Raw genomic sequence first — 26,798 nt, 5'->3', positions numbered from 1 at the left:
AACACCCAGGACTGATCTCCTTTAGAATGGACTGGTTGGATCTCCTTGTAGTCCAAGGGACTCCCAAGAGTCTTCTCCAACACCACAGTTCAAAAGCATCAATTCTTTGGCGCTCAGCCTTCTTCACAGTCCAACTCTCACATCCATACATGACCAGTGGAAAAACCATAGCCTTGACTAGACGGACCTTTGTTGTCAAAGTAATGTCTCTGCTTTTTAATATGCTATCTAGGTTGCTTTACTTTTCTCTGAAACCCATCTCTTAATAAGGCAGAAACGAAATTTAGTCAAAGAAAAAAAATAAAATTTTCAGCTTTTCTAATGCCCAAGAATATCATCATATGGTATTCTGAGTTAAAATCTAAGACAACCAAAATGCCTGTTTTTAAAAAATATACATTTTCTGTAAGAAATTATGGAAAAAACTCAAATGAACTTTTTGACCAACCCAACATGCTTTCATCATATTCAATGACCCAACCACCATGAGGGTAATGATTTAGATGCTACATGAGTGAAAGTGTTATTTGTTCAGTCCTGTCTGACTCCTTGCGACCCCATGGACTGTAGCCCACCAGGCTCCTGTCCATGGAATTCTCCAAGCAAGAATACTGGAGTGGGTCGCCATGCCCTTCTCCAGGAATGCTGCATGCCTACCACCTATCAGTGCTAGGCAAACTGTAGACACTCAATACGTACTTATTGAATGAAATATAATAAAACAGTGAAAAGCAAAGCATACGTTAACTCCAGTAGCTTTAATCATGAAGGCCGACCTTAGGTGGCAGAAGCAGCAGCGTCAGCGCAGCTCTGAAGACAGCAGTGGACAGACCCTGTCGCTCTAGGTCTTGCTCATTCTCTAGACTATCTGACTTCCGTGGTGCATTACAGTCACCCTCTTTTAGGTTTGAGCAATGAATGACATTCAGTTTGGAAGAAGAAGCAGCAGTCCTCTATGGAAATTAACACTAAACAGGTGAGTTTTAATAGTCAGCAGAGTAAGACAAAATGAAGCGGTTTAAAAATAAAGCAGGAGAGATCACTGGAGCAGTCAATGAATGTTGCCTGAATAAATGAGTAAGTTAATGAATAAATAAAGGAGAGAGGAGAATGAAAATGTTGGAAGTGATGGCAGAGAGAAGGAGTCAGTGGCAGCTAGACAGGGGGGCTTTCCATGTTATCAGCCTCTCTTCCCAACTTCATCTCCTCCATGGCCCTCCTGCAGCAAAGCAGACCAAATAACCACATGCCTGATAAGTAAGAGTTCTTTTAATATAAGACCTCCACTTTCCCCTAACCCCTATATGGCTCTCACACTTTCATCTGTATTACCATCCTTCAATCCTTCCTATCTAAAAAATGTGGATGGCGTAGACATCCAAGACAAATGGTCTCTCCTAGTTAGTCCCCTGCTTCCCCAGGGACAGGCAGGAGTGCTGCCTGGTACTGAGCTCTGGACAAACACCCCAGCCCTGGAGCACACGGACAGGGAGGGGCGCCCGTTCTAAAGAGAATGACCAAGGATGGCTGCTTTGATGAGCCAGACAGACCACACCCCTGAAGGTGAGAACTTGATCAAGAGTTAGGGGAAAAGCATTCCTGGTGGAGCCCTGTGGGTGAAAGGGAACAGAGTCCAGGGTCACAGGAAATGAAATAAAAAGCTTTACACCCATCAGCGACTCCACGTGATTTCCAGTCTGGCTGCCTGACTGAGCTCAAGCATCTTCCCATGGACCCATGGGGGTTTGAAATGTTAATCCCTGATCATCCAGGCACTTGAATTTGGTCTCCTCTCTTTGAACTTTGCTTTCAGCTTAAGTCCATCAAAAGTAATCCAATCAAACCAGAAAATGCATTAGGGTTGCTATATGGACTGGGGGCAAGGAAGTGGGAGAAGAGGAAAAAAGTGACTCACAATGTTAATCACCCAGCTGTGAATCACTGGGGCTTCTGAAAGCACATTCGTCCTTCCTTCCACCTACTCTTGTCACAGAAATGATACTCACACACCCCCGGCTTTTTAGCATTCCACACTGTACTGATTTTGTATTAAAGTCCAACCTGAGCAAATAATTAAAAAGAAGCATAAGAGAATCTACGGTCCAAACTATGGCTGAAGTGACAAAGGTGGCTTTCTATTAGTTAAAATTTGGACTCCATCCTGTTTTCTTTAAAAAGTAGGCTGAAGTTATACAAGTAAATGTCTATTAAATATTCCATTACTCTTTCAATACAAAATAGACTTAATATGTTTATACTCCATCTGCTAGAAACTCTCATCAGATTTTGATTGAGATGGATGAACATTTTTGTGCTGATAAAATAATCTTATAAAGCAAAATAAATGACAAAGTATGTGCATTAATTACACAAAATTTAGACTTCTGATAAAGTAGTTTGTTACCCAATTGATTTCCCATGCACATTTTCTCTACTTACTTTATAGCTCACAGTGGGGCAGGCTTTAGATTTATGATTTCAAAAATACAGGTAATTTTGCACTATTGTAAGTTACTTTTTACTTCATTCCATTTGTGACTAATTGTACCCACTGCACAAAGGACTCTATCACTGACTTCCACTGCGCCTAATAAATTGCAAACTTCCGAAGTGTGATGGATGAAAGAATGCTCAGAATAAACAAATGAAGAGAACATGTGTATAATACCCAGTTTAATCTACTTTTATTCAAATGTATTAATTTCTGAGAAACATTATATTGTGTAACTGTCAGAGTAGATACCTTGATATGCTTATATGAAAAAAAAAGTATATTATGTGGTGAATCCATCAGATTGTGTCTCCAAAGGCATCTAAGCAAGACTGGACTCCAGTCCAGTCTTCACCTGTGTTAGAAGCTCCTATTTTGTGTGACTCATGTAAAGACAATCGGGATAGGGCATTTCTGGACCCAGATGTGTCTGCTCATGTGTATCTCATCATTTCTTGTTTGTTTTTCTAAATCTGCTGACTAGTACTGATTTTATTTTGAAAAGAACAGTGAAAGGGGACAAAAAAAACAGGCATGCTCTGTTATTTAGGCTTCCTCTTATTTAAAATGTGAAAAGTACTTTTCACAAAGGAAATACTCATTTGCATATGCTCATAAAATATTTATGCTGAAATATACAAAACACAGTCATTTATGATCCCTTAATTAGCCTTAAAGTAGAATAAGAACTTAATTAAAATATAATTTGTTAATTTATTAGTGTTGGATTATAACTTTGACACTGATTTTTAGTAATTAATAGGTCTTGAAAGTACAAAATTTTCTTTAACACTTCCTTCTTTTTTGTCCACCACCAACTCCCGGAGTTCACTCAAACTCACGTCCATCGAGTCAGTGATGCCATCCAGCATCTCATCCTCTGTTGTCCCCTTTTCCTCCTGCCCCCAATCCCTCCCAGCATCAGAGTCTTTTCCAATGAGTCAACTTTATTCACTGCTAAATTTCCAGAGTCTAGAACAGCGCCTGATACATAGTAGGAGTTCATGTAATGTCTATTGAATAAATGGATACTTCCTACTAAGCTGCATGGACATGAACTGGATGATACACAGTTAAAAACAGTGCATACATAAGAATACAGCTTCGAGATGATCAGACCATTGGAATTTAAATAAACTAATTCTATTTTCAGAAATAAGCAATGCTCATTGTGCTGATCCAAAACAGGTCCCCAAAGAACTGCAAATCACATTCTACAAGTTTAACTCTTGGCTCTTGAGTAGATGAAAATTTTAATTGCAAGTGTATTAAAATAAAATATGTAAAATGTAAAAATATAATTTTTAGTGAAATATTTGAAACATCAGCTTTAAAATATTTATTCATGATATATCAGGGGCTATGGTAGGTGAAAGTTAAATAACACTCTGCCTCTGTCCTTTCAAAATCCGCCATCGCAAAGTGAGACATGGAAATAGATTTCTATCTTACTCAGCTTTCAGACTAGTAATAGGACATATTGGTTTCCCAGAACTGGGTTCTAAACCACGAGTAAAGATTAAGAGGCAAGAAACAAGATGACATGTCTGGGAATCCACGAGAGGAAAGGTTTCTGATGTATAAAGTACAAGATAGAAAATGATGAGAAAAACCCAAGTTAATTATTTAAGAAGTCAAACAGTAATGCTTGACCTTAATAACATGCAACAGTTCTTACCAAAAAGTTTAGTACAATACTAGCATATTCTGTAGAGGATGTATTCATTGGGTATAGACATCATTATTTCTGAAAACTGACCTAAATTCTATCGTTGTTGACCAGAGAAACATTACTAGTAATACTGCAACTAACCAAGGCATTTCTGCAATGATACAGAAACAATCATGAGAGTTTACATTTCTTTTCCATGAAATGAACCATCTGCTAAATTGCTGTTTGAGATTTGAAGCTAGTCCCAAATGTTAGTTTATTAAATGTAATAAGTTACAATAATGAAGTGTTAAAATTATAATGAACACTGGCAGAAAAAGCTAGATTCCCAAATAGAATTATAAAAATCTTGACTTTTGCATGTTTTGACTTGTGGTTTTAATATTACCAGCCTAGTACACCACCACTTGCTATGTTGCATTTTAAAAAATATAAAGCAGAAAGAAAAATGTCATAAAAGAACAATCTACTTTGTGCATATACAAATACTTTACTACTGAAGCAATTCTTCAAAATAGAAATCAATAACTCTAATGTGATTCATTCTGTGGAGGAAGATTTATTAAAAAAAAAAAAAACACCTAAATCTCTTTAATACAATGTTATACTACATCGATTTTTAAAACATAATTATGTTTAGTAAAATTTTATATAACTTACTGTACATGGAAAACATTTAAAAGATGTTTGATGGGCTAATGCTCCTCAAGAGACTTACTACCAGGTGTAAACAATGAGAAGATGTAAGTCTTCTCAGACTCACCCCAACCACCTTAATTTTCTGGTTAAATTTTACTGAATGAAGATGAAATACTAACTCTAACACTTAAATAGAAGCAAGATATCTATATAAACATACATATACATGTATATACATACATTATATACAAATATGAGAATTTGGGTTGGTATAAAATCTTTATAAATTTTTTACTTGTGATTTTTCCAAGTCAAAATTATACTGGTTTTAAAATAGATATAATATTTGTTTATGTGTGGTTATGTGCCAACACAAAAGCCACATACACACAAAGCCATGCACTATAAATTAGTTCATTGCAGTTGTTTAAATAAAAGACTTCCATGAGAAATATAAAGAGCATTTTTTTTCATCGATTTTTTTTTAAGTGGGAACATTTTAGATTTGATCTTACAATGGAAAAAGGTTGTATCTTAAAATAGCTCTTTCTCTAAGATAAGATATTAGGCTAATTGAGAAAACAATCCTATAGAAAGGCCTCTGATCAATATGACCAAACCAAGCTATAAAATCTAGATGAAAGATTATGAAAATCCATAGCCAGCCTCAAAAGTAAGAAAGGCAAATATCAAGTTCTCAGAAATGAAGAGGAAACTCAAATCTTGAGTGGTGAACAACAGACTGGTGCAGAAACGTGGAGTCTAATTCATATAAAAATTACTTCAGAAGCCATGCCCGTGGAGAGACACACTTGAAATCATGTCCACAGGGATGCCCCCATACCCCGTCGCAAGCACGACTCCCAAGGAAAATACATTCCACAAAATAGGAACTCTGAGTTGGACTGAAATATCCATAAAACACTTGAGGAAACAAAACGGCTGAGAATAGGAGAAAGTGACGCGTCCAAACTCACACCTCTGGAACTGGACATAATAGATGGACACGAAAGAAATTTTAAATAAATATACCTAGAATACATAACTTGATAAAGACTATAAGAAAACCCCAAAAGCAAGAAGACATAATGGAAGAAACAGGCAGATCTTTTAGAGAAACCAAAATTAATTTTAGAATTGATGTTCACTGAAACTGAATTTTAAAAATTTAACACACAAGTTAAGCAGTAGATTAAATCTAACTGAAGAAAGTGAAGTGTTAGTTTGAAAGACAGATTTCAGGCAGTCATGTAGAATGAAACACAGGGGATTAAAGAGACAGGGAAAAAGGGGAAAACAGACTAAGAGATGTGAAGGCTACAGTGAGCAAGTCCAATCCTTATTTAATATGAACTTCAGAGTTTTCTACTTTAAATCAGATTGAACACCAAACAGGATACATCTTAAAAATTCATATCTAGGTAAAAATATAGATAACAGTATATGTTTCAAAATATAGTGTAGAATTTTGGAGTCGGGGGTGTCTCACTGATGCTTGGGAATGCTACAATATCTAGATATATAGGTATGTGGATTGATCACCTCAAGGTCATTTTAAAGGTATTATTTGTCTACATAATAATATAAATGTTGGGAAAGACTGAGGGCAGGAGGAGAAAGGGGCGACAGAGGATGAGATGGGTGGATGGCATCATCGACTCAATGGACATAAGTTTGAGAAAACTCTGGGAGATAGTGAAGGACAGGGAGGCCTGGCAGGCTGCAGTCCATGGGGGTCACAAAGAGTTGGACACGACTGAGCAACTGAACAACAACAAATAATAATAAATAGACAACCGTGAGGAAAAACCAAAAGGGTCAGCCAACTGCATTCATGGGAAATATATAAATTTATGATCTGCTAAACATGCTGTAGAGCCTCTCATTTTTTTAAATTTATTTTTAATTGGAGGATAATTGCTTTACAATGCTGTGCTGGTTTCTGCCACACATCAACATGAATCAGCCACAGGTATACACATGCCTCTTCCATCGAACCTCCCTTCCACCTCCCACCCCATCCCACCGCTCGAGGCTGTCACAAAACCCTGGGTTTGAGCTCCCTGGGTCATACGGCAAATTCCCATTGTGTATTTTTACGCACAATAACGTGTATGTTGCAATGCTCCTCTCTCAGCTCATCCCACCCGCTCCTTCCCCTACTGTGTCCACAGTCTGTCCTCTGTATCTGCATCTCCCCTGCAAACAGGTTCATCAGTACCATCTTTCTAGATTCCATATGTGTGTGTGTGTGTGTGTGTGTTAATACACGATATTTGTTTTTCTCTTTAACTTAAAAGCTTTTGCACGGCAAATGATAAACAAGATTAAAAGACAACCCTCAGAACGGGAGAAAATAATTGCAAATGAAACAGTTGACAAAGACTTAATCTCCAGAACATATAAGCAGCTCATACAGCTCAATATCAGGGAGACAAACAGCCCAATCAAAAACTGGTCAGAAGACCTAAACAGACATTTCTCCAAAGAAAAAGTACACATGGCCAATAAACACATGAAAAGATGCTCAGCATTGCTCACTATCAGAGAAATGCAAATCAAAACTATAATGAGGTATTACCTCACACCAGTCAGAATGGCCATCATCAAAAAGTCTACAAACTAAATGCTGGAGACGGTGTGGAGAGGTGAATTGATCCAGCCACTATGGAGAAGAGTATGGAGATTCCTTAAAAAACTAGGAATAAAACTACCATAAGACCCTCTCATTTTAAATTTGTCTACAAAAATTATTTGAACCAGATAATTAAAGTAGCAAATGCTAAACACATACTGAATAAAGGATTAAGAACATACGGGCTACCCAAAAGGAAGCACTTGATATGTGCTATTTCTTTGCCGGACAGTGACGCTAAACTTCTTAAGACCAGAGGAAGACATCAACCAGGCTACAGAGGCTACCACTCTGTCTCACTGGTTGGTAAGTATTCGCTTCCTTTAAGAGTTGATGAGTCACTGCTGCCTGGGTATTGATGGGATCATATAACTTCTCTGTAATAGAATACAGTCCAATAATGGACATAACTAAATTGGACTCAGCTATTTTAAACAGCTTCTGGACAACAGTCTCTGACACAGTGTCTCCCAACATGCTACCAAATTACCTATGAAGATGCAGAAAAAGATGAGAACATAACATGCAAGAGAAAACCAGGTATAATAATGAATGCACACGCAGGAAGAAAAGGAATTTCTACAGATGAAGAGGCCTGTGGAACTGGCAGGCAAAACCACAGTTCATGATCAACTCATATGCTGCAACCAGAGGCACCCATTCTAAAGTTGGTAGGTTGTGGGTTTTTGTTTTTTTTTTTTAATCCCTCCTACACTTTCTGCTCCCTCAGAAACACAAGATCTGGAACAGACTCCATTGAGGGGCGGGCGTGGACTAGGCCAGTATTCTGCGGCTGTGAAGTAGGTGCTTTTTAAGACAAAGTGTGCTCCTTTCCATTCTCATCCCCATAACCATCACACCCACATCCATTCACAGCCAACTCTCAGAAAACAACTGAAGTGGGGACACAGACCCCTGGTAGCACACTGCACTGCGTTCTGGAAAGTGGTGTGCCCCATGAGCAAGGTAAGGGTAAGGGTAAGGGCAGAGAAAAACACAGCTGAGTCTGTGTACATTTCTGGAATTTGCCTACTCCGTCGATTTCAGTGTCAGAAGTCACAGGAAATTCCTTTTTATATCACCAGAAGAGGACTAGCCGAAGCACGTCCATACCAGTCTTCAGGGACTAGGGGGAGCTTGGCAGTCCACCCAAGGAAACTGATAAGGAGAGTTCACTGGTCCCCAAGAAGAGAATGAATGAGGTCAAGCACAGTGACATGTTCTAAGCCTCGGCAAACACCAATTCTAGACTGAGGTAGGATTGAAAATAATGGGTATTATAAACACACTGCATGTGTCTGTGTGTGTGCATGCTCAGTCATGTCTGACTCTTGTGACCTCATAGACTGTGGCCCGCCAGGCTCCTCTGTTCATGGGATTATCCAGGCAAGAATGTTGGAGTGCATTGCCATTTCCTTCTCCAGGGGATCTTCCTGACCCAGGGATTGAACGCATGTCTCTTATGTCTCCTGCACCGGCAGGCAGGTTCTTTACCACTGGCGCCACCAGGGAAGCCCAATATCCTGCCCCAAAAGAAAAGAGAATATCATCTTATAGACTTAGAAGTTGAGGAAGCCCCTTTAAATCCACTACATTCGTAATCAGTGATTTTTAGAAATGAGCATGTTCAAGGGTCCAAGAAGCCAGAAATCTATATGGTGAAAATGTAGCTAAGTCGGTAAGAATCTGTCTGCAATGCAGGAGACCTGAGTTCGAATCCGTGGGTCAGGAAGATCCTCTGGAGAAGGAAATGGCAACCCACTCCAGTACTCTTGCCTGGGGAATCTCATGGACAGAGGAGCCTGGCAGACTACAGTCTGTGGGGTCGCAAGAGTTGGACACAACTTAGCATGTTCAAAGGTCCAAGAAGCCAGAAATCTATATGGTGAAAATAGGCAAAGGCTAAGAAAATGAGATTTTTACCATTAGGGAACAATCAGATATATTTGCAAGATAGAATATAAATGAAACGTACAATAATGCTGATAATAGTATTGCTTGTAATAGCAAAACACTGAAGAAAAGCATTAATACCTAAGGAAAACATTACTATCGAACAACATGGAATTGGTTAAATTATGGAACCGTCTAGAACGTCCCAAAATAATTTTTAGAGTGCATGTGCAAATTATGACGTAATTAGTGTACATCCATGGGGGATTCATGTTGATGTATGGCAAAACCAATACAATATTGTAAAGTAATTAGCCTCCAATTAAAATAAATAAATTTAAATAAATTTAAAAAAACCAACCCCAAACCAAAAATAAATAAATAAATAAAAGTTATGAAGTATGAACAAAACATTTTTTAAAATTTGTATACATACATATATTTGCATATGGTGAGAAAAGGTCTGAAAAGTTAATCCTAATAATGTAAAAGAGGCAACCTGAAGGTGAGGTGGATTACAGTTGATTCATATTTTTATTTTTGCTTATCTGTATTACAAAATGCAGATAAAAATATCAGAAAATTTCCTATGATGAACCTATTTGTACAAGAATTTTTAAGCCAGTATGTACAACAATATCAGTCAACAATATAAAGATTTTCAAGGTTAACTATAGCAGTGTAAGTTAAATTTGAATTTGAGGCACTAGTAGACAAATTGATACTAAAGTAAATAGAAAATAGAAGAAAGCTCTTCCAGAAGTTATTAAAAAATGAATAAAGAGATAAAAATTAAGTATGGGAGATAATCAGAAACGACAGGATGAAATACAAGGATGAAATTAAATAACAACTCAAGAAAAGGGAGGCTTAAAGGTTTTATAGCTTGAAGGTTTCATGAGTTTTCCCTAATTCAGGCTGGAATGCAACCTTGGAAGTTCTTCAAGACTTTATTCCTGTAAGGGATATGTCTTAGGTTGAAGGGGGAGACTGGCTTATAATAATTCTATCAACTATCTTTGTTCACTTTTTATACTTTACCCAATAGCAAGAAATGTGTTTCGTATTTAATAAACCATTTTTCTTACTATCTCTTGCTAGTCTCCAAAACTATACTACCAGCATGTTCATAGTGACGAGTGCACTTATGCGGTTGTCATGGCAGCTTAAGATTTGCTGAAGGAGATGCTGCACGCCTGCCAATGCAGGAGACATGGGTTCAATCCCTGGTCTGCGAAGATCCCACATGCCAAGGAGCGACGAAGCCCATTTGCCAGAATTACTGAGCCTGTGCTCCAGAGCCAGGGAGCTGCAGCCACTGAGCCCCTGTGCCAAAACTACTGGGTACCACACGCGCCGGAGCCTGTGTGCCACAGAAGGAGAAGCCACCCGTACAAGAAGCCCACACGCCACAGCCAGACGCAGCCCCTGCTCGCACGCGCTGGAGCCTGTGTGTCACAGAAGGAGAAGCCAGCCCTACGAGAAGCCCACACGCCACAGCCAGACGCAGCCCCTGCTTCCCACGAGAGAAGAGCCCGCGTAGCAGTGCAGACCTAGCACAGCCAAAACTAAAATAAACAAAACAAAAGCACACGTGTAGAAGACAGCTGAACTCAAACAATACACTGAAAGTGGTTCTCTTTGGATAAATGTTACCCTATGTATACACTTTATTCAATTTCAAAATTTTCAAAAACAATAATACTTTTAAGTTAGAAGAAAAGTTAGAAAATCTAAGAATAAGGGCATACAGATTTGATATACCATATAATGACAAATATTTCTTTACAAACTATTACGTATACTACGATCTCAACTGAGGAGAAGATAAGACAGAAATACTTTGAAAAATGTTAACAACTGCATTCAGTGAGTGGTGGAAAGATGACTGATTCATTTATTCCTTCTACTTTTCAATATCTTTTATTTTATAAGATAAAATGTATACATTTCATATTGAGAATAAACCTTAATAGGTAATAATAAAGATAAAAATTTACATTTTTCAGTTCAGTTCAGTCGCCCAGTCATGTCCGACTCTTTGCAACCCCATGGACTGCAGCACGCCAGGCCTCCCTGTCCATCACCAACTCCCAAAGCTTACTCAAACTCCTGTCCATTGAGTGTGATGGCATCCAACCATCTCATCCTCTGTTGTCCCCTTCTGCTCCTGCCTTCAATCTTTCCCAGCATCAGGGTCTTTTCATACAAGTCAGTTCTTCGCATCAGGTGGCCAAAGTACTGGAGTTTCAGCTTCAGCATCAGTCTTTCCAATGAATATTCAGGACTGATTTCCTTTAGGATGGACTGGTTGGATCTCCTTGTAATCCAAGGGACTCTCAAGGGTCCTCTCCAGTACCACAGATCAAAATCATTAGTTCTTCGGCACTAAGCTTTCTTTATGGTCTAACTCTCACATCCATAAATTACTACTGGAAAAACCTACATTTTTATATGAGTTTAACTAATTAATCTACCAGAATTAATTTTTGCAGAGAATTTTCAGTCAGCATAACCTTCTTTTTATAAAGGTAAAACATTCCCTGAAGTTCTTGCTTTAAATATATATTAAAATTGATATGATTATTCATTAATACTTTGTTTAGATTTTACCTGAAAGTAATGGAGAAACTTTAATATAACTTAGGGTAGTTGAAAATTTACTCAGTATCCAGAAGCCTCAAATATAAGGACACTGATCACTCTAAATAAAAGCATCAAACAAATACTGATTATTATTATACCCTCAATCTGATTCCTGTGTCATCTGTCAAAAAACTTTTGATCTCAAAAATACTTCAGTAAAAAGAAGGAATATCTGACAAGTGATAAGAGAGAGGGAAACATTCATTATATCACTAATCGGAATAGAACTGAAAATTCACTCTCCGGGGAGACATAGAAAAATCATGAAAAGTCTGACTTGTGTCCCCAAACAAAACTTTCTGAAAAACAGCAACACTCATTTTTTGTTTAAAGATTGTTGTGGTTCAGTTACTCAGTCGTGTCTGACTCCCTGCGACCCCATAGACGGCCGCACGCCAGGCTTCCCTATCCTTCGCCATCTCCCGGAGTTTGCTCCAACTCGTGTCCATTGAGTCGGTGATGCCATCCAGCCATCTCATCCTCTGTTTAAAGATCGGATATTTCTGAGATGGCAACATTTATCTCGGGGAAGGTGGCAGCAGCCCCATTTCTTCAAGGGATAGTGATAGAGCATCCCAGCTGTGGTGCCCTGGCTCCACCAAGACCACTCCTACTTCTCAAGAGCAGGGGTTGCGTAGCTTGAGAAACGGGAGCCATTTGTTTTTCCTCTAGCTGTCAGCCCACTGAGATGAAACTTAGAGCATCGCTTGATCCCCCTGGGCCTCTTGTAATGTGAACTGTCTTTAGCCCATGCTTACCAAATCACTGTCACGTAACTGCGGCCGACCTTTCTTTTCAGTCTATGCACTTTCCAGGAGTTATAAATCAGTTGACTTTCAGGCTCGATGAGATGGCATATGCCCTAGTTTGAAGAACAGATGGAGGCTTGGGGGGAAATTGTTTCTGCAGGCTTGCTACGGGCAGCACTCCTCCATAAAAGTGAACCATTCGCACTAATTTCTCACATAAATTATACAGGCAGCAGGGAGCACCAGCCCATTCAGCAGAAAATCTTTCATCGAGCTTTCGGAGGTCATCTAACCAATTTCAATTAAAGTTATTTCTGATACATGGCTGTATTTTCATGCCATACACTTTTAAGACAGAGCAATTCACATCAAATAAAAGGATGGCATTAATTGTGTATGCAGTCCCTTCCTTCAGAAAACACCGAAAAGCACTTTAATTGCTGGAGGATTTTTTTTTTTTTTCAAGACTTTGAGAAAAAGCTCTATTAATTAATCACAGAGGAATTAATAGCGGAAATGCAGCAGCCTTTCTTGTACAAAAATTAGGTAAATTGTCATTTTTCTTGCAAAATTTGCCTTACAAATTCTACTAAGGCCTGTTATCCAAACTTAAGCTTTGGCAGTTATCAAAAAATATAGAAGCCCAGGACAATTCAAAGAATATATTCATTCTTTCTTCATGTAAAACAAATTATTCAACTCAAATAAATTTGCCTATAAGATTTTAAAGATCAATATCGATTTTGCCTGGGGTAATAGATACAGCGTTAATTTTTTGAATCCTGAAGAAACAGAAACATTAAGAAACTGAAGGCACCAGAGGACTTAATTATTAATCAAAATTACAGAGTTTTGAGAACCATATACTGAGGGTTAATGGATCAGATATCATATCACAGTGGGATTTACTTTAAAATGTGGTTGTATTTACAGATAATGAGCTATCGTGGTTTGGAATGATTTTAATTGTAAGAAAATTAGCGTACATTTTAATAATAATTATATTCAATAAATGTTTTTCCTGGTAGAAATTATCAGTCATGTCAATGAAAACAGTCACATTGACAGAGTTGTTTATGTTTCATGAATACCAATGCCTCTAAGAATTGAAAAAAAGAAGAGAACATGCTGGAGAAGAAATTCTTAACAGAGTCATATGTGAGTATTAAAAACTAGGAGGCTGACATGGAATTGAAGGCACGGTCCAGACACCACCAATAGATACTCTTTTAAAAATTTAGGCATCCAGTTATCTTATGCACAGCATTTTCTTTACTTGAATGTTCAGACTGAACATACATTTTCAGTCATTTGTAAAGAAAAATAAACTTACATTACAATTTAAGAAATCGATAATCATTGGGAAAGCATTACATATAATTTAAGCATTTTCAAGGTAAAATTCAACCTACAGAAACTGTTGCATACAGCTCTGGACTGTGTGTTCAAATTAACTTGCTGGAGCTTATCTTAATTTGCTACCAGAAGACTTGGTCTCTACGGCTAATTTCTAATTAATCGTTTGTTCTTTAAGCTATTTCATGAATATCTTGAAATACGGCTATTTTAGTAACTGTGAAGCGCCATGCCAATCATTCAGTACATGGTCGTCACCAAAGAGAGTAAGGCCTAGAGGCTGAGACGTGCGCTCATGAAACAGTGTCCTGAGAAGTGGACCTTAGCGGTAACCAGTTGCGGGATGTTTTATATTCATTCAACACACATCACTGGGCATCAGCTCTGTGCCAGACACTCCTTCAGGGTTTCTAAGTTTCATCTCCATGATGCTCTAAGTTTCATCTCAGTGGGCTGACAGTGGGCTGAAGGGAGGGAACAAGCTAGAAATAAAGATACAATCCCTGGCTTAGAAGTATTTAGGGTATGTCATTTTTATTAGCCTTGTTACTGGCTCCATTGTAGGTCCCTATCTGGTTTTCATTTTCTCTCATCTTCCCTAGTATATGCTAAATTTCTGTATTTTACAATTCTTTGTAAAACAGCTTAAAATCTTTTAGTAAAATGCTAAAGTGGATTAAACTTTATAAATGAATATACATATAACTCATTGATTAAACTACAGAAAGATGTGTGTTTAAATTACATAATTAATGTTGCTTTATGAATTAATTTTTAATCAAAAAACAAAGTTGCATGATCCAAGTTTTAATCAACAAGTAATGTATAATTTATAACATTAACCTCAGGGAACTATGCTTCAGTGGTGAAATTCTATGCACCTCCAATAGGCCAGGGAGGCAGATGTATTTTTGGCAAAGAGGAGGGGCCACCTAAAGTCCATTCTCACTTGGACCTACCTGTGTGCATCAAAGGCGCACAGTTCTGGCTTTATTCACTTAATTTCAACATAACTGGCTACCAAAGATTATTTACATATCAAAGACTAAGAAAACAAGAATGCAGAAATGCCCCAGGTTGCTATGCTAATTTGGACAATGCCACTATGCAGTTTCTATGACTTAAGAAGGCAAGTTTGAAAAAAAATTAAGAGGAAAAAACTGAGTAAGATTCCTTTTAAAAAGACTAAAAAGTATGTGTGGTTCAGGACCAATTATATAAGATGCTGAGAAATGAAATGGTATACAGTTTCAGACAAGGTTTATACCTGTCTGTTGTAGGCAGTTTATTTTTTTATAACTTTCCATTTTGAAGAAGACCTCAAAATTACAGCTAGGCATGTAGTTTTCCTGTTGCATCTCTTCTTTTTCTGTCTTAAAGACTTCTACAAGTAGAAAGTGCAGAGCTCTCAGGGACCAAAACCAGACTTATTTTCATTTGTGTTAAAACTAAGTGTAAGAGTAGTAGCATTGCTTGAGACTGATATGCATAGTATTTAGAGACGGCAAAGAGAAAACACACGATATACAGTCTCAGGAAGAAATGTTTGATTAGAAAGGTGAGACCTGGTTAGACAGATTTAAAATGATTGTGGTCATCAAACCTTATAAACAAAAATTAAAACTTTAAGAATCTGTTCATATTATCTATGTCAAAAAGATAATAAAATCCTTTTGACAGATAAAATTTACACATAAATTTTAATTTTCAATTAAATAAATTTAAATTTCAATAGGAAATAGACTAACTCTTCACTAGAAAACCGGACAATTTAAGAAGAGGGCTCAGAAGGCAAGCAAATTAGTTAAGCATATAAAAGTGTTTAACAATCCTAATAATCAACGAACAAAATGAGATGCTTTACCCATCACTTTAGTGAAAGTGAAGTCGCTCAGTCATGTCCGACTCTTTGCGACCCCTTGGCCTGCAGGCTTCCAGGCTCCTCTGTCCATGGGATTTTCCACGCAAGAGTGCTGCAGTGGGTTGCCATTTCCTTCTCCAAGGGATCTTCCTGACTCAGGGATTGAACCCAGGTCTCCCACATTGCAGGCGGACACTTTACCCCTCTAAGCCACAAGGGAAACCCATCACCTTAGCAGACTTTTATTTAAAGGAGGATCCAGTGATGAATATGGTTCTGTGGAATGACTGCTTTTAAAATATTACTTTTGACCTACTAATTCCTCTTCAGGGAATTTAACCTAAGGATGCAATCAGAGGTGGAAACAAAGGTTTATGTATCTGGGTGTTTCATTTAATATTATTTAGAAATTACATGCCCTCTGAAATTGAAACAATCCTATAATATCCAACAGTTGGGAAATAGTTGATGAAGTATGATTTTAAATTGAAGAAAGCAGGGAAAACCACTAAGGCATTCAGGTATGACCTAAATTAAATCCCCTGTGATTATACAGTGAAAGATACAAATAGATTCAAGGAATTAGATCTGATAGACAGAGTGCCTGAAGAACTATGGATGGAGGTTCAAGACATTGTACAGGAGGTGGTGATCAAAACCATCCCCAAGAAAGGAAATGCAAAAAGGCAAAATGGTTGTGTGAGGAGGCCTAACAAATAGCTCAGAAAAAAGAGAAGTGAAAGGCAAAGGAGAAAAGGAAAGATATACCTATCTGAATGCAGAGCTCCAAAGAATAGCAAGGAGAGATAAGAAAGCCTTCCTCAGCGATCAATGCGAAGAAATAGAGGAAAACAACAGAATGGGAAACACTAGAGATCTCTTCAAGAAAATTAGAGATACCAAGGGAACATTTCATGCAAAGATGGGCACAATAAAGGACAGAAACCGTATGGACCTAACAGAAGCAGAAGATATTAAGAAAAGGTGGCAAGAACACACAGAAGAACTATACAAAAAAGATCTTAATGATCCGGATAACCACGATGGTGTGATTGCTCACCTAGAGTCAGACATCCTGGAATGTAAAGTCAAGTGGGCCTTAGAAAGCATCACTACAAACAAAGCTAGTAGAGGTCAAATCCTAAAAGATGATGCTGTGAAAGTGCTGCACTCAATATGCCAGGGAATTTGGAAAACTCAGCAGTGGCCACAGGACTGGAAAAGGTCAGTTTTCATTCCAGTTTCAAAGAAGGGCAATGCCAAAGAATGTTCAAACTACTGCACAATTGTACTCATTTCACCTGCTAGCAAAGTAATGCTCAAAATCCTTCAAGCTAGGCTTCAACAGTACGTGAACTGAGAACTTCCAGATGTTCAACTGGATTTAGAAAAGACAGAGGAACCAGAGATTAAATTGCCAACATCTATTGGACCACAGAAGAAGCAAGAGAATTCCAGAAAAACATCTACTTCTGTTTCACTGACTATGCAAAAGCCTATGTGTGGACTACAACAAACTCTGGAAAACTCTTAGAGATGGGAATAACAGACCACCTTACCTGCCTCCTGAGAAACCTCAGGAGGTCAAATGCAGGTCAAAAAGCAACAGTTAGAACCAGGCATTGAACAATGGACTGGTTCCAAATTGGAAAAGGTATATGTCAAGGCTGTATATTGTCACCCTGATCATTTAACTTAGCCTGGAATGCCGGGCTGGATGAAGCACAAGCTGGAATCAAGATTGCCAGGACAAAATATCAATAACGTCAGATGTGCAGATGACACCACCTTTGTAGCAGAAAGCAAAGAGGAACTAAAGAGCCTCTTGATGAAAGTGAAAGAGGAGAGTGAAAAAGTTGCCTTAAAACCCAACAGTCAAAAAACAAAGATCATAGCATACAGTCCAATCACTTCATGGCAAATAGACAGGGGAACAATGGAAACAGTGACAGATTTTATTTTTGGTGCTCCAAAATCTCTGCAGATGATGACTGGAGCCATGAAATTAAAAGATGCTTGCTCCTCGGAAGAAAAGCTATGACCAACCTGGACAGTATATTAAAAACCAGAGACATTACTTTGCCAACAAAGGTCCATCTAGCCAAAGCTATGGTTTTTCCAGTAGTCATGCATGGATGTGTGAGTTGGACCATAAAGAAAGCTGAGTGCTGAAGAAGCACTGATGCTTTTGAACTGTGGTGATGGAGAAGACTCTTGAGAGTCCCTTGAACAGCAAGGAGATCAAACCAGTCAATCCTAAAGGAAATCAGTCATGAATATTCATTGGAAGGACTGATGCTGAAGCTGAAACCCAATACTTTGGCCACCTGATGGGAAGAACTGACTCATTGGAAAAGATTCTGATGCTAGGAAAGATTGAAGGCAGGAGGAGAAGGGGATAACAGAGGATGAGAAGGTTGGATGGCATTACCGACTCAATGGACATGAGTTTGAGCAAGCTCTGGGAGTTGGTGATGGACAGGGAAGCCTGGCGTGCCACAGTCCATGGGTTCCAAAGAGTTGGACACGACTGAGTGACTGAACTGAACTGAACTGATTCATCTTTCATAGATCATTAACTTGCCCCTGATAAGTATATAGAAAATTTTGCTACAAATATCTTGCAAAAGTTTTTTCATATTTACCAAGGAATGTATGATAAGCACAGCCATCTCAAAGATGCATATACTAGTCTTAGTTTTTCATTTTAATAATGATTCTCAGATAGTTATAGTCTCCTATCTGGCTAGCAGGTTCAAGCATTTATTTTTGACTGAATTATCTTATTTTAATCTAGAGCAGCACTGTCTAATATGGTAAGCATGTGGCTATTTAAATTAAAATTAATTAAAATCTAAAATTTAGTTCCTCGGGCTCACTGGGGACATTTCAAGTGCTTAATGGCCACATATGGCTACTTGTAATGTATTAGACATTACAGATGAAGCACATTTCCACCGCTGCCGAAAGATGCATTAGACCGTGCTTGGATCTTTAGCGATACCACGAGGGATACACTAAACTGCACAGATTCTGGCATTTGGTCTGCCCTGTTGTTTTGACATGCGGAAGAAATGATCATTTTTATGTGCTCTAAACTATGACGGCAGTTCAGGATGTGGGTTGAGAAACCTAACCTTGCAAAGTCATTTCTTGAAATTCTGATAAAGGAAGTGGATCTCCTTGCCACTTAATTCCACACACCATTTCAGGTCTCACAACCACTCTTGGAGTCCCAGGGGTGTCACAAGGACTGTGGAGAGAGGACAGGTACTTTCCTGGGAATCAGAGCTACTCAGAAGTGTTTAGCAAGGGGCAAGCTAGGCCATGAGGTGAGAAGTTCGCTTGACCAGAGCTCTATCCGCACACAAGGGAGTATAGTGCCCGGTCTGGGGCGGTTTTTAGTGTGGTTTTTGCAGGGTGCTTGGGGAGCCCTGCTTTCTTAAACATTCAATGTCCATTCCTTAGAAATGTTATCCTAAAAGAAGGCCTCTGGTCCTACCAAGTATCACACGTTCCCCACAGTATATGTGCCAAGAAATAAATACGAATAAATATGAGAGATCGCTCACAAGCCTGTGCTTAGTAAGTTTAATGTTTTATCTTCAGCATTATAGTAGTACAATTGAAATCTGGTTGGCAAAGGTTTAAAGGATAGACGTCTACCGGTTATAGGATAAGATGTCTTTTTAAATGTATGCTATTATCCTACCAGCAGCAGCAAATAAATTGCTTCCTCTTTAATCTGACTTTTTAGCTTGCTGAATCACTACAATAGTCAATAGTAGCTTAAAAGAATTAATATAGCTATAAAAAAGAAAAGCAGTTTATATGCCATCTGACTGCTGGAGTACCAAAGATAACGCAAAATGATTCACCCTATGCTTTTATTATTTTCAAGATAAACTTTTTTTTGTCTCTTGACATTTCTAGAAGTTACTCAAGATTATTCAAGCAGGTCAAAAAGAATCTATAGATTCTTTTATTGATACAATTTTTATGTGCTAAAATTACATAAAACACCAAAATCCACTTGTTTTTCATAAGGAAATATGGCATATTCTTTTACTCAAAAGGAATCAAGTTCTTAAGAATCTCTGTGTTACCATGCATGAATTGGTACGTTGACACAAACACTAAATCCATGTAATTAATCAAAATCCATGTAATTAATACAAACCAATCCTTAATTAAAGTTTTTAAGATGGAAATATCTAAATTAGTTATATTGCTATATATTTTTTCTCATCATGCACATTTTCATATAACAAATGCAAATTTTAAGACAGATGATTAAAACCAAGATAATAATGTCCTTCATTTGCCTAAAATATATAACAAAACTTAATAACAAGGACAACTTTAGATTTCCCTTGCCAAATAACTTTTTAATAAGTTCAGTAACTGGATATTATGTGACTGCTCAAGATCTAGAAACGTTTGATAATTATGTGAAAACATTTAAAGACATACTAGAAATAATACAATCAATTCTTTCAGTTTTTCCAAAAGAGAAGGAAAAAGTTAATTTTAATGACTCTTTCTAAGCTGTTTATTTTGATGAATTCTTCACTTTGATCATTCTTATTTTTTAACATAAATTTGTTACTAATTATAAACAATCCTGACATTCGCCCTTCAGACACTACTGTGGGACTTTTTTGCTACATGGATCAATTGCTAAATTCAAAATATTTGGCAAAACCTTTTGTGCTCCTTAACCTGATGGTATGCTCACACACGGGCAACTGCTTTCCAGTCTTCAGGCAGAGAAGCCCTTTTAGCCGATAAATATCACCCAAAGCAAAGTCCTTGATAACAAAAAATAATTAAATAGCAGAAGCTGGTTAGAGATCAGCATTCATTTTTCAAATTAAATGTAAAAGCCTTCTCCAGTTGAGAGATTGGCAAGTTTTTACAAATAACACCAGCGAGCCTTTTAGAAAGAAACACAGCCCCATTAGAATGGAGTCATTAGGCAATACATTTATTTTGAAGCCAATTAACCTTTTGTCAGAAAAATGTCGGTGCTATAATGCTTTCAGCGGCCGAGGTCAGTCTCTAACAGAGCTCATATGACAGCCAATGCGCCAGCTGACACGTGCTGCAGACAGAGAGGAGAGGGCCTCCGTCAGAGCCCGCCTGCTTTTGTATTCCACTCTGCATTTCCAGGGAGCAGACAATCTTGACCTATCCATTTAGGTAATTAAAGCTTCCATTTGGAAGTGTCCTGCAGGAAGGTGAAATTTGGGGGGAGATAAATGGCTGTTGCTCTCCGCATCCAGCCACCAGTTTCATCATTTGATGGACTGCCTGAAACGGGCTGGAATGCCAGGCTCTCATAAAAATAGAGATGGATCGGTCAGCACACAATTCTCTAAGGCAAAGCAACTCTGTCATTTTCTTTTCCTGCAGGCTGTAATTTAATTGTTAGTCAAGGTGGGCAGCTGACACAGGGGCTTCCTCTAAGAGCTTACCCACCATCTTCCACTCACCGAGAAATCACTCCAGCTTATTTACTTATCAGTCGAGTGTGTTTGGCACTGGGAGATAGCACTTCCACAGCGAGCACAGCTGGTTCTCGCAGCTCTGCAAGGACTTACCTTCCACGCTATTTTGTTTCCTTTCGAATCATGTTCAAGGGCAATTGGGAAGTCTCCTCGTTCATAAAATTTTCGAAATGCTGTGGGTTTGGTGGGTCTTTCTTTGAATGCTCCTGCACTTGGAGGGCCTCTCACCTTCAAAGGAAAAAATAAAAAAATAAAAGTAGGAATCAGGTTTTAAAACACATGGGAAAATGCACGATGAAAAGACTTTGGCTTTTTTAAGTTTCATTTTGTACAAAATGTTCTGGAAGACAAATCAAATTATCTTAATAATGGGCAACAAAAATCTCACAAACATTTGGAGAAAAAAAATGTGTAACACTGTTAAGGATTTATTTTATTTCAAGCTATTTTACAAAGTATTCCTAGAAAGTGTCACTTTTAAAATATTACTTTGTAAGGAAGAAAAGCCTGAACTTTTGTTTAAGGAAAACATTTTAATAAAAGCAACTAAGTTCAGAGTGTTAAAACTTTTAAGATTCCTAATAACTGCAAGTTCTAATCCAAGTCTGATATATTTTGTGGAATATTCTAGAAATAAATTTAAAATATCACCTTCAAATCTTTCTATATAAATAAAATAAAAATATGTTCTCAAGGTATGAATATAACCACAAAACCATAAAAGTGTGATAAAAATTTTGCTGTTTAATTGCTAAGTTGTGTGCCATTTTTTGGGACCCCATGGGTGGTAGCAGGCTAGGCTCCTCTGAAAATTAAGTAATGATAAATGAGAGAGTTTAAAAAGAAAAATGGTGGTCTACATCTGATAACATGAGTTTCAAAAAAATGAACATTAGAAGAGATTCTATGAGAATCTTTCAACCTGTCAAATTGATTTTTATCAATGAAGAAATATCTCATATTAAGCTATTCACATTGAGTACAACTTTAAATCTGCTACAAATATCTTGTAGCATTATTTACATATGAACTAATTTATTAGGTTACAAAATTCAAAGTGATTAGTGAAATGTTTAGGAAATTATACTCCATTGTGTTGTTCAATACATATAGTCTAAACATTATTTTTTTATGCCTCTTTATTTTAAAAAAGGTAAATTATTATTCATTTATTAGGTTAATAAAATAATTATTTTGTCAATTCTTAATATAAACAAGATAGCAAATAATTTACCTACTATCTTAATATTTTAAATTATTTGACATCATGTTGATTTTTAATATCTGTGTGAAAAATTTTAATTTTAACAAACTATATATAAAAGTATATCTAATATGACAAACAGATAAAGACAAACATGTTTTATCTGAAGCTCACATAAAGACTAGTTTTAGAAACTGAGTGGAATATTAAGAAACATTAAGATGATTAAATGCTGAAGTGGAATTGAGGAGTGTGGTAACATGGAGGCCTTTATTAGAGTTTAAAATGATCTTCAGTACATAGCACACTGTCCCCAGTATATGATTGCATAGGTTACTGAGAAGACACTGGGCAGTAGAGAAGTAAGATTTCCTTTTGCTCATTAAAGATTTGAAATTTGGTCTGGTATTAGAATTATTAGCCGCTATTTTTAGCGAAGTTCATTCAACTGTTAAATGAGCATGTGCCTACGGCAACTGCTTTGTTCAGAGCTCTGAGGTGGATGCTATACAGAAGGAGATGTTGTCAACAATATTAGTATGATGTCCTTCCCAGACTTTGGGGATTCATGGAACAATAAATTTTGAATCACATTTTTGGGAACTGATACAGAATTGACAGATTTTTATTTTGCCAAGAAGTTACATTTACAAAAAATAATTACTATCTACCATCATGTCACCATTCTAACATGCCCTCCAAAGGTGGTAGAACATACTCTAAGGAAAGAAAACGTAGCCAGCATGCATACGTATTTATAGAAAGTTATAGTGCTCCCCTGGTGGCTCAGATGGTAAAGAATCTGCCTGCAATGTGGGACACCTAGATTTGATTCCTGGGTTGAGAAGATTCCCTGAAGAAGGGAACAGCTACCCACTCCAGTACTCTGGCCTGGAGAATTCCATGGACTGCACAGGCCACGGGGTCACAGAGAGTCGGACACGACTGAGTGACTTTCGCTTTCCCTGTACTTCACAGCACAATAGTGTATGCGTGTGTGCGTGTGTAGGTGTGTGTTTATTACACAGCACTGATTATTGGTCACTTCTATGGTTTTGAAAAATTAGCTTTTTAATGGATAAAGAAAACAACTTTGTGTGTGTGTGTGTGTGTGTGTGTGTATAATGGATATTGTTTTTGCTATTTAGTTGCTAAGTCATGTCTGACTCTTTTGTGACTCCGTGGACTGTAGTTCGCAAGGCTCCTCTGTCATTGGGATTTCCCAGGCAAGAATACCAGAGTGGGTTGCCATTTCCTTCTCCAGGGGACCTTCCCAACCCAGGTATCAAACCCGCATCTCCTGCATAAGCAGGCAGATTCTTTATCACTGACCCACCAGGGAAGACCTATATTGGATATCACTCAACCATAAAAAGAAGTAAGTCCTGCCATTTGGAACAACCTGAATATTCGTTAAGGTCTAAGTGAAATAAGTCAGACTGAAAGACAAATACTATGTGATAATACCTTCTGGAGGAATCTAAAAGAAACTCATGGAAACAGAGTAGAATGATGCCTGCCAGGGCCTGGGGGTGTGTGGCATATGTTGCTTATCTTTTTTTATTCACTTTACAACCTTCCTGATTCTTGGTGTGACAACTGATTTCTTTATTGAAACCTGGACATTGGCACGTTGTGAGACTCCAGATCTTAAACCTTCTGTTTCAGCTGGTTTATGCTGGTATCTCTCTAGCAGAAAGAGCTGGGGGGTAGAAGTACTGATGTCCCAGCTGGCCTCGGTTGGGGTGGGTGGAGAGAGCGCCTCATCTCTCTGGGTGAGGGTGGGAGTTCAGCACCTTGGCTTGCACCACCACCATCCTGGCAGAGAAGGGGAGCAGTGCCCACCATCGCTCCCCACCCTGACATCACAGATGGAGCAGTCTCACTACCAGCGCCTGTCCCTCTGACACCACCCCAGTAGGAACGGAGAAGAGCCTCTTATTACAGCTGGCTGGGGTGGACACACAAGACGGTTCCAGTGGTCATGTATGGACATGAGAGCTAGACCATAAAGAAAGCTGAGCACCAAAGAACTGATACTTTTGAACTGTGGTGCTGGAGAAAACTCTTGAGAGACCCTTGGACTGCAAGAAGATCCAACCAGTCCATTCTAAAGGAGATCAGTCCTAAGTCTTCATTGGAAGGACTGATGTTGAAGCTGAAACTCCAATAATTTGGCCACCTGATGTGAAAAACTGACTCACTGGAAAAGACCCTGATGCTGGAAAAGATTGAAAGCAGGAGGAGAAGGGGACAACAGAGGATGAGATGGTTGGATGCCATCACCAACTCACTGGACATGAGTTTGAGCAAGGAAGTTGGTGATGGACAGGGAGGCCTGGCGTGCTTCAGTCCATGGGACCTCAAAGAGTCGCTGTGAGTGCTAGGGAATCTTTTTTCAATTCCAGTAGAGATTCACTATAATCCCTCACTTAAAAAAATCAGCTACAACCATGATTTAGATTTCTTTGTCTTATCATCATCTCTTAACCATCTTTTTCAGTTTTTTTTTAGATGCCAATTTATCATTTCTGCTGTTGAGAGCATGCCTCTCGTTTGTTTATCTGGCCGAAAATTTGTTTGAGATTAGGCATCTTTCTCCTTTTTCTTTGTATTTATCTTAAAATCAATTTCTCTTCCTTTTTATCTCTTATTCTGAATATACTTTATTTCTTTCTGGTTCAGAACTCAAAGTTCTAAATGTCCAAACTTTTCAAATAATGAACATATTGCTAAGATGCCCAGAAGGCTTTTTATAAACTCTAATAGACAACTTACACTTCCTCTTTCTGCCCATAAATATTCATGGGCTCTCTACGAAATGATTCCATACATACAATTCCATGGAAATCTTAGTTTTACAAACATTGTCCATGCTAATATGCAATGGCTTAGCAGTCACAGGATTTGATTATGTTATCTTCTGTTTCCATATTTCCGCCATTTACTTATTTAAAAACACTAGCTTCTCTGAGGTCTGCTATAGGTCCATTCCAGATTGATCCTTGGAGTCTCGAGAGCTACAATTTGTAAAACCGATTAGAATATCCCCACCTGAACTTGTTAATGCAAAGGGACATTACCTAATTTTATGCAAATGCTCTGTCATTATATCCTTAGATAATATTTTTTCTGTTCCAAATTTATACCCACTTAAAGCTTACAGAAAGATATACTATTTTTAATATTCCATGCATAATTCATTCCAACTAATTCTAAAAATCTGTACATAAAAAAAAGTGAAATATAATTAATCTCTGAAAAGGTAATAAAGTTATTATTACTGGATATCACACAGTTGGATACAACTTGACTAAATAAAAACAAAGCAAAAAAGATTGTTAAGGATCCTTATATGTCTCATACTTATACAAAAACTACTCTAAGTTTTATTTAATGTCTTAAGAATTTAATCTCGATTTATATAAATAATATAGAGCAAAGAGGGAACCATAAATCAAACTAGATTTGTGGGAAAATGCAATTAGGATTTGCCCGAATGGTGAGGGCCATCCGTAAACCAATTAGGAAGAATGGATGTTGCAGCTGAATTCTTTTAATAAAATCTAATGCACTTGGGAACCGAGATACTGAATGCACTCTGAAGCGACTACAGATGACAGCACACTTTATATGCCGACATCTATTGAATGTGCTGTAATGGGTTTAGGACTTAAATCACAGTCTCTGTCATAAGGTCACAAAACTAATAATAATTAGTAGGAAGGGACTTAAGTTTCTCTAAAATTCCTCATCATATACTTTGAAAGTTTCTTTTCAGTAGATCTGTTTTTTAGCATAAAACAGTGTCAGAATTTATTTTTGGGGGCTCCAAAATCACTGCAGATGGTGACTGCAGCCACGAAATTAAAAGATGCTTACTCCTTGGAAGGAAAGTTATGACCAACCTAGAGAGCATATTGAAAAGCAGAGACATTACTTTGCCAACAAAGGTCCATCTAGTCAAGGCTATGGTTTATCCAGTAGTCATGTATGGATGTGAGAGTTGGACTGTGAAGAAAGTTGAGCGCTGAAGAATTGATGCTTTTGAACTGTGGTGTTGGAGAAGACTCTTGAGAGTCCCTTGGACTGCAAGGAGATCCAACCAGTCCATTCTAAATGAGATCAGTCCTGGGTGTTCT

The 26,798-nt window shown here is 37.8% G+C and overlaps 1 protein-coding gene across 2 annotated transcripts in view; it reads right to left on the bottom strand.

Annotated features, from left to right (window-relative positions):
• Positions 1–26,798, bottom strand: part of PACRG (PARK2 co-regulated) — a 531,307-nt gene that overhangs the window by 446,453 nt on the left and 58,056 nt on the right. For both annotated transcript variants that reach the window (XM_010836738.1, XM_010836739.1), the window contains exon 2: positions 21,546–21,680. In XM_010836738.1, the coding sequence (XP_010835040.1) occupies positions 21,546–21,680 (135 nt within the window). The remainder of the gene's footprint in view (positions 1–21,545; positions 21,681–26,798) is intronic.

Source organism: Bison bison, unplaced genomic scaffold (genome assembly GCF_000754665.1).
Source record: "Bison bison bison isolate TAMUID 2011002044 unplaced genomic scaffold, Bison_UMD1.0 scf7180017864065, whole genome shotgun sequence".
In the NCBI taxonomy this organism is placed as follows: Eukaryota; Metazoa; Chordata; class Mammalia; order Artiodactyla; family Bovidae; genus Bison; species Bison bison.
This window is presented reverse-complemented; position numbering and strand designations above follow the sequence as displayed.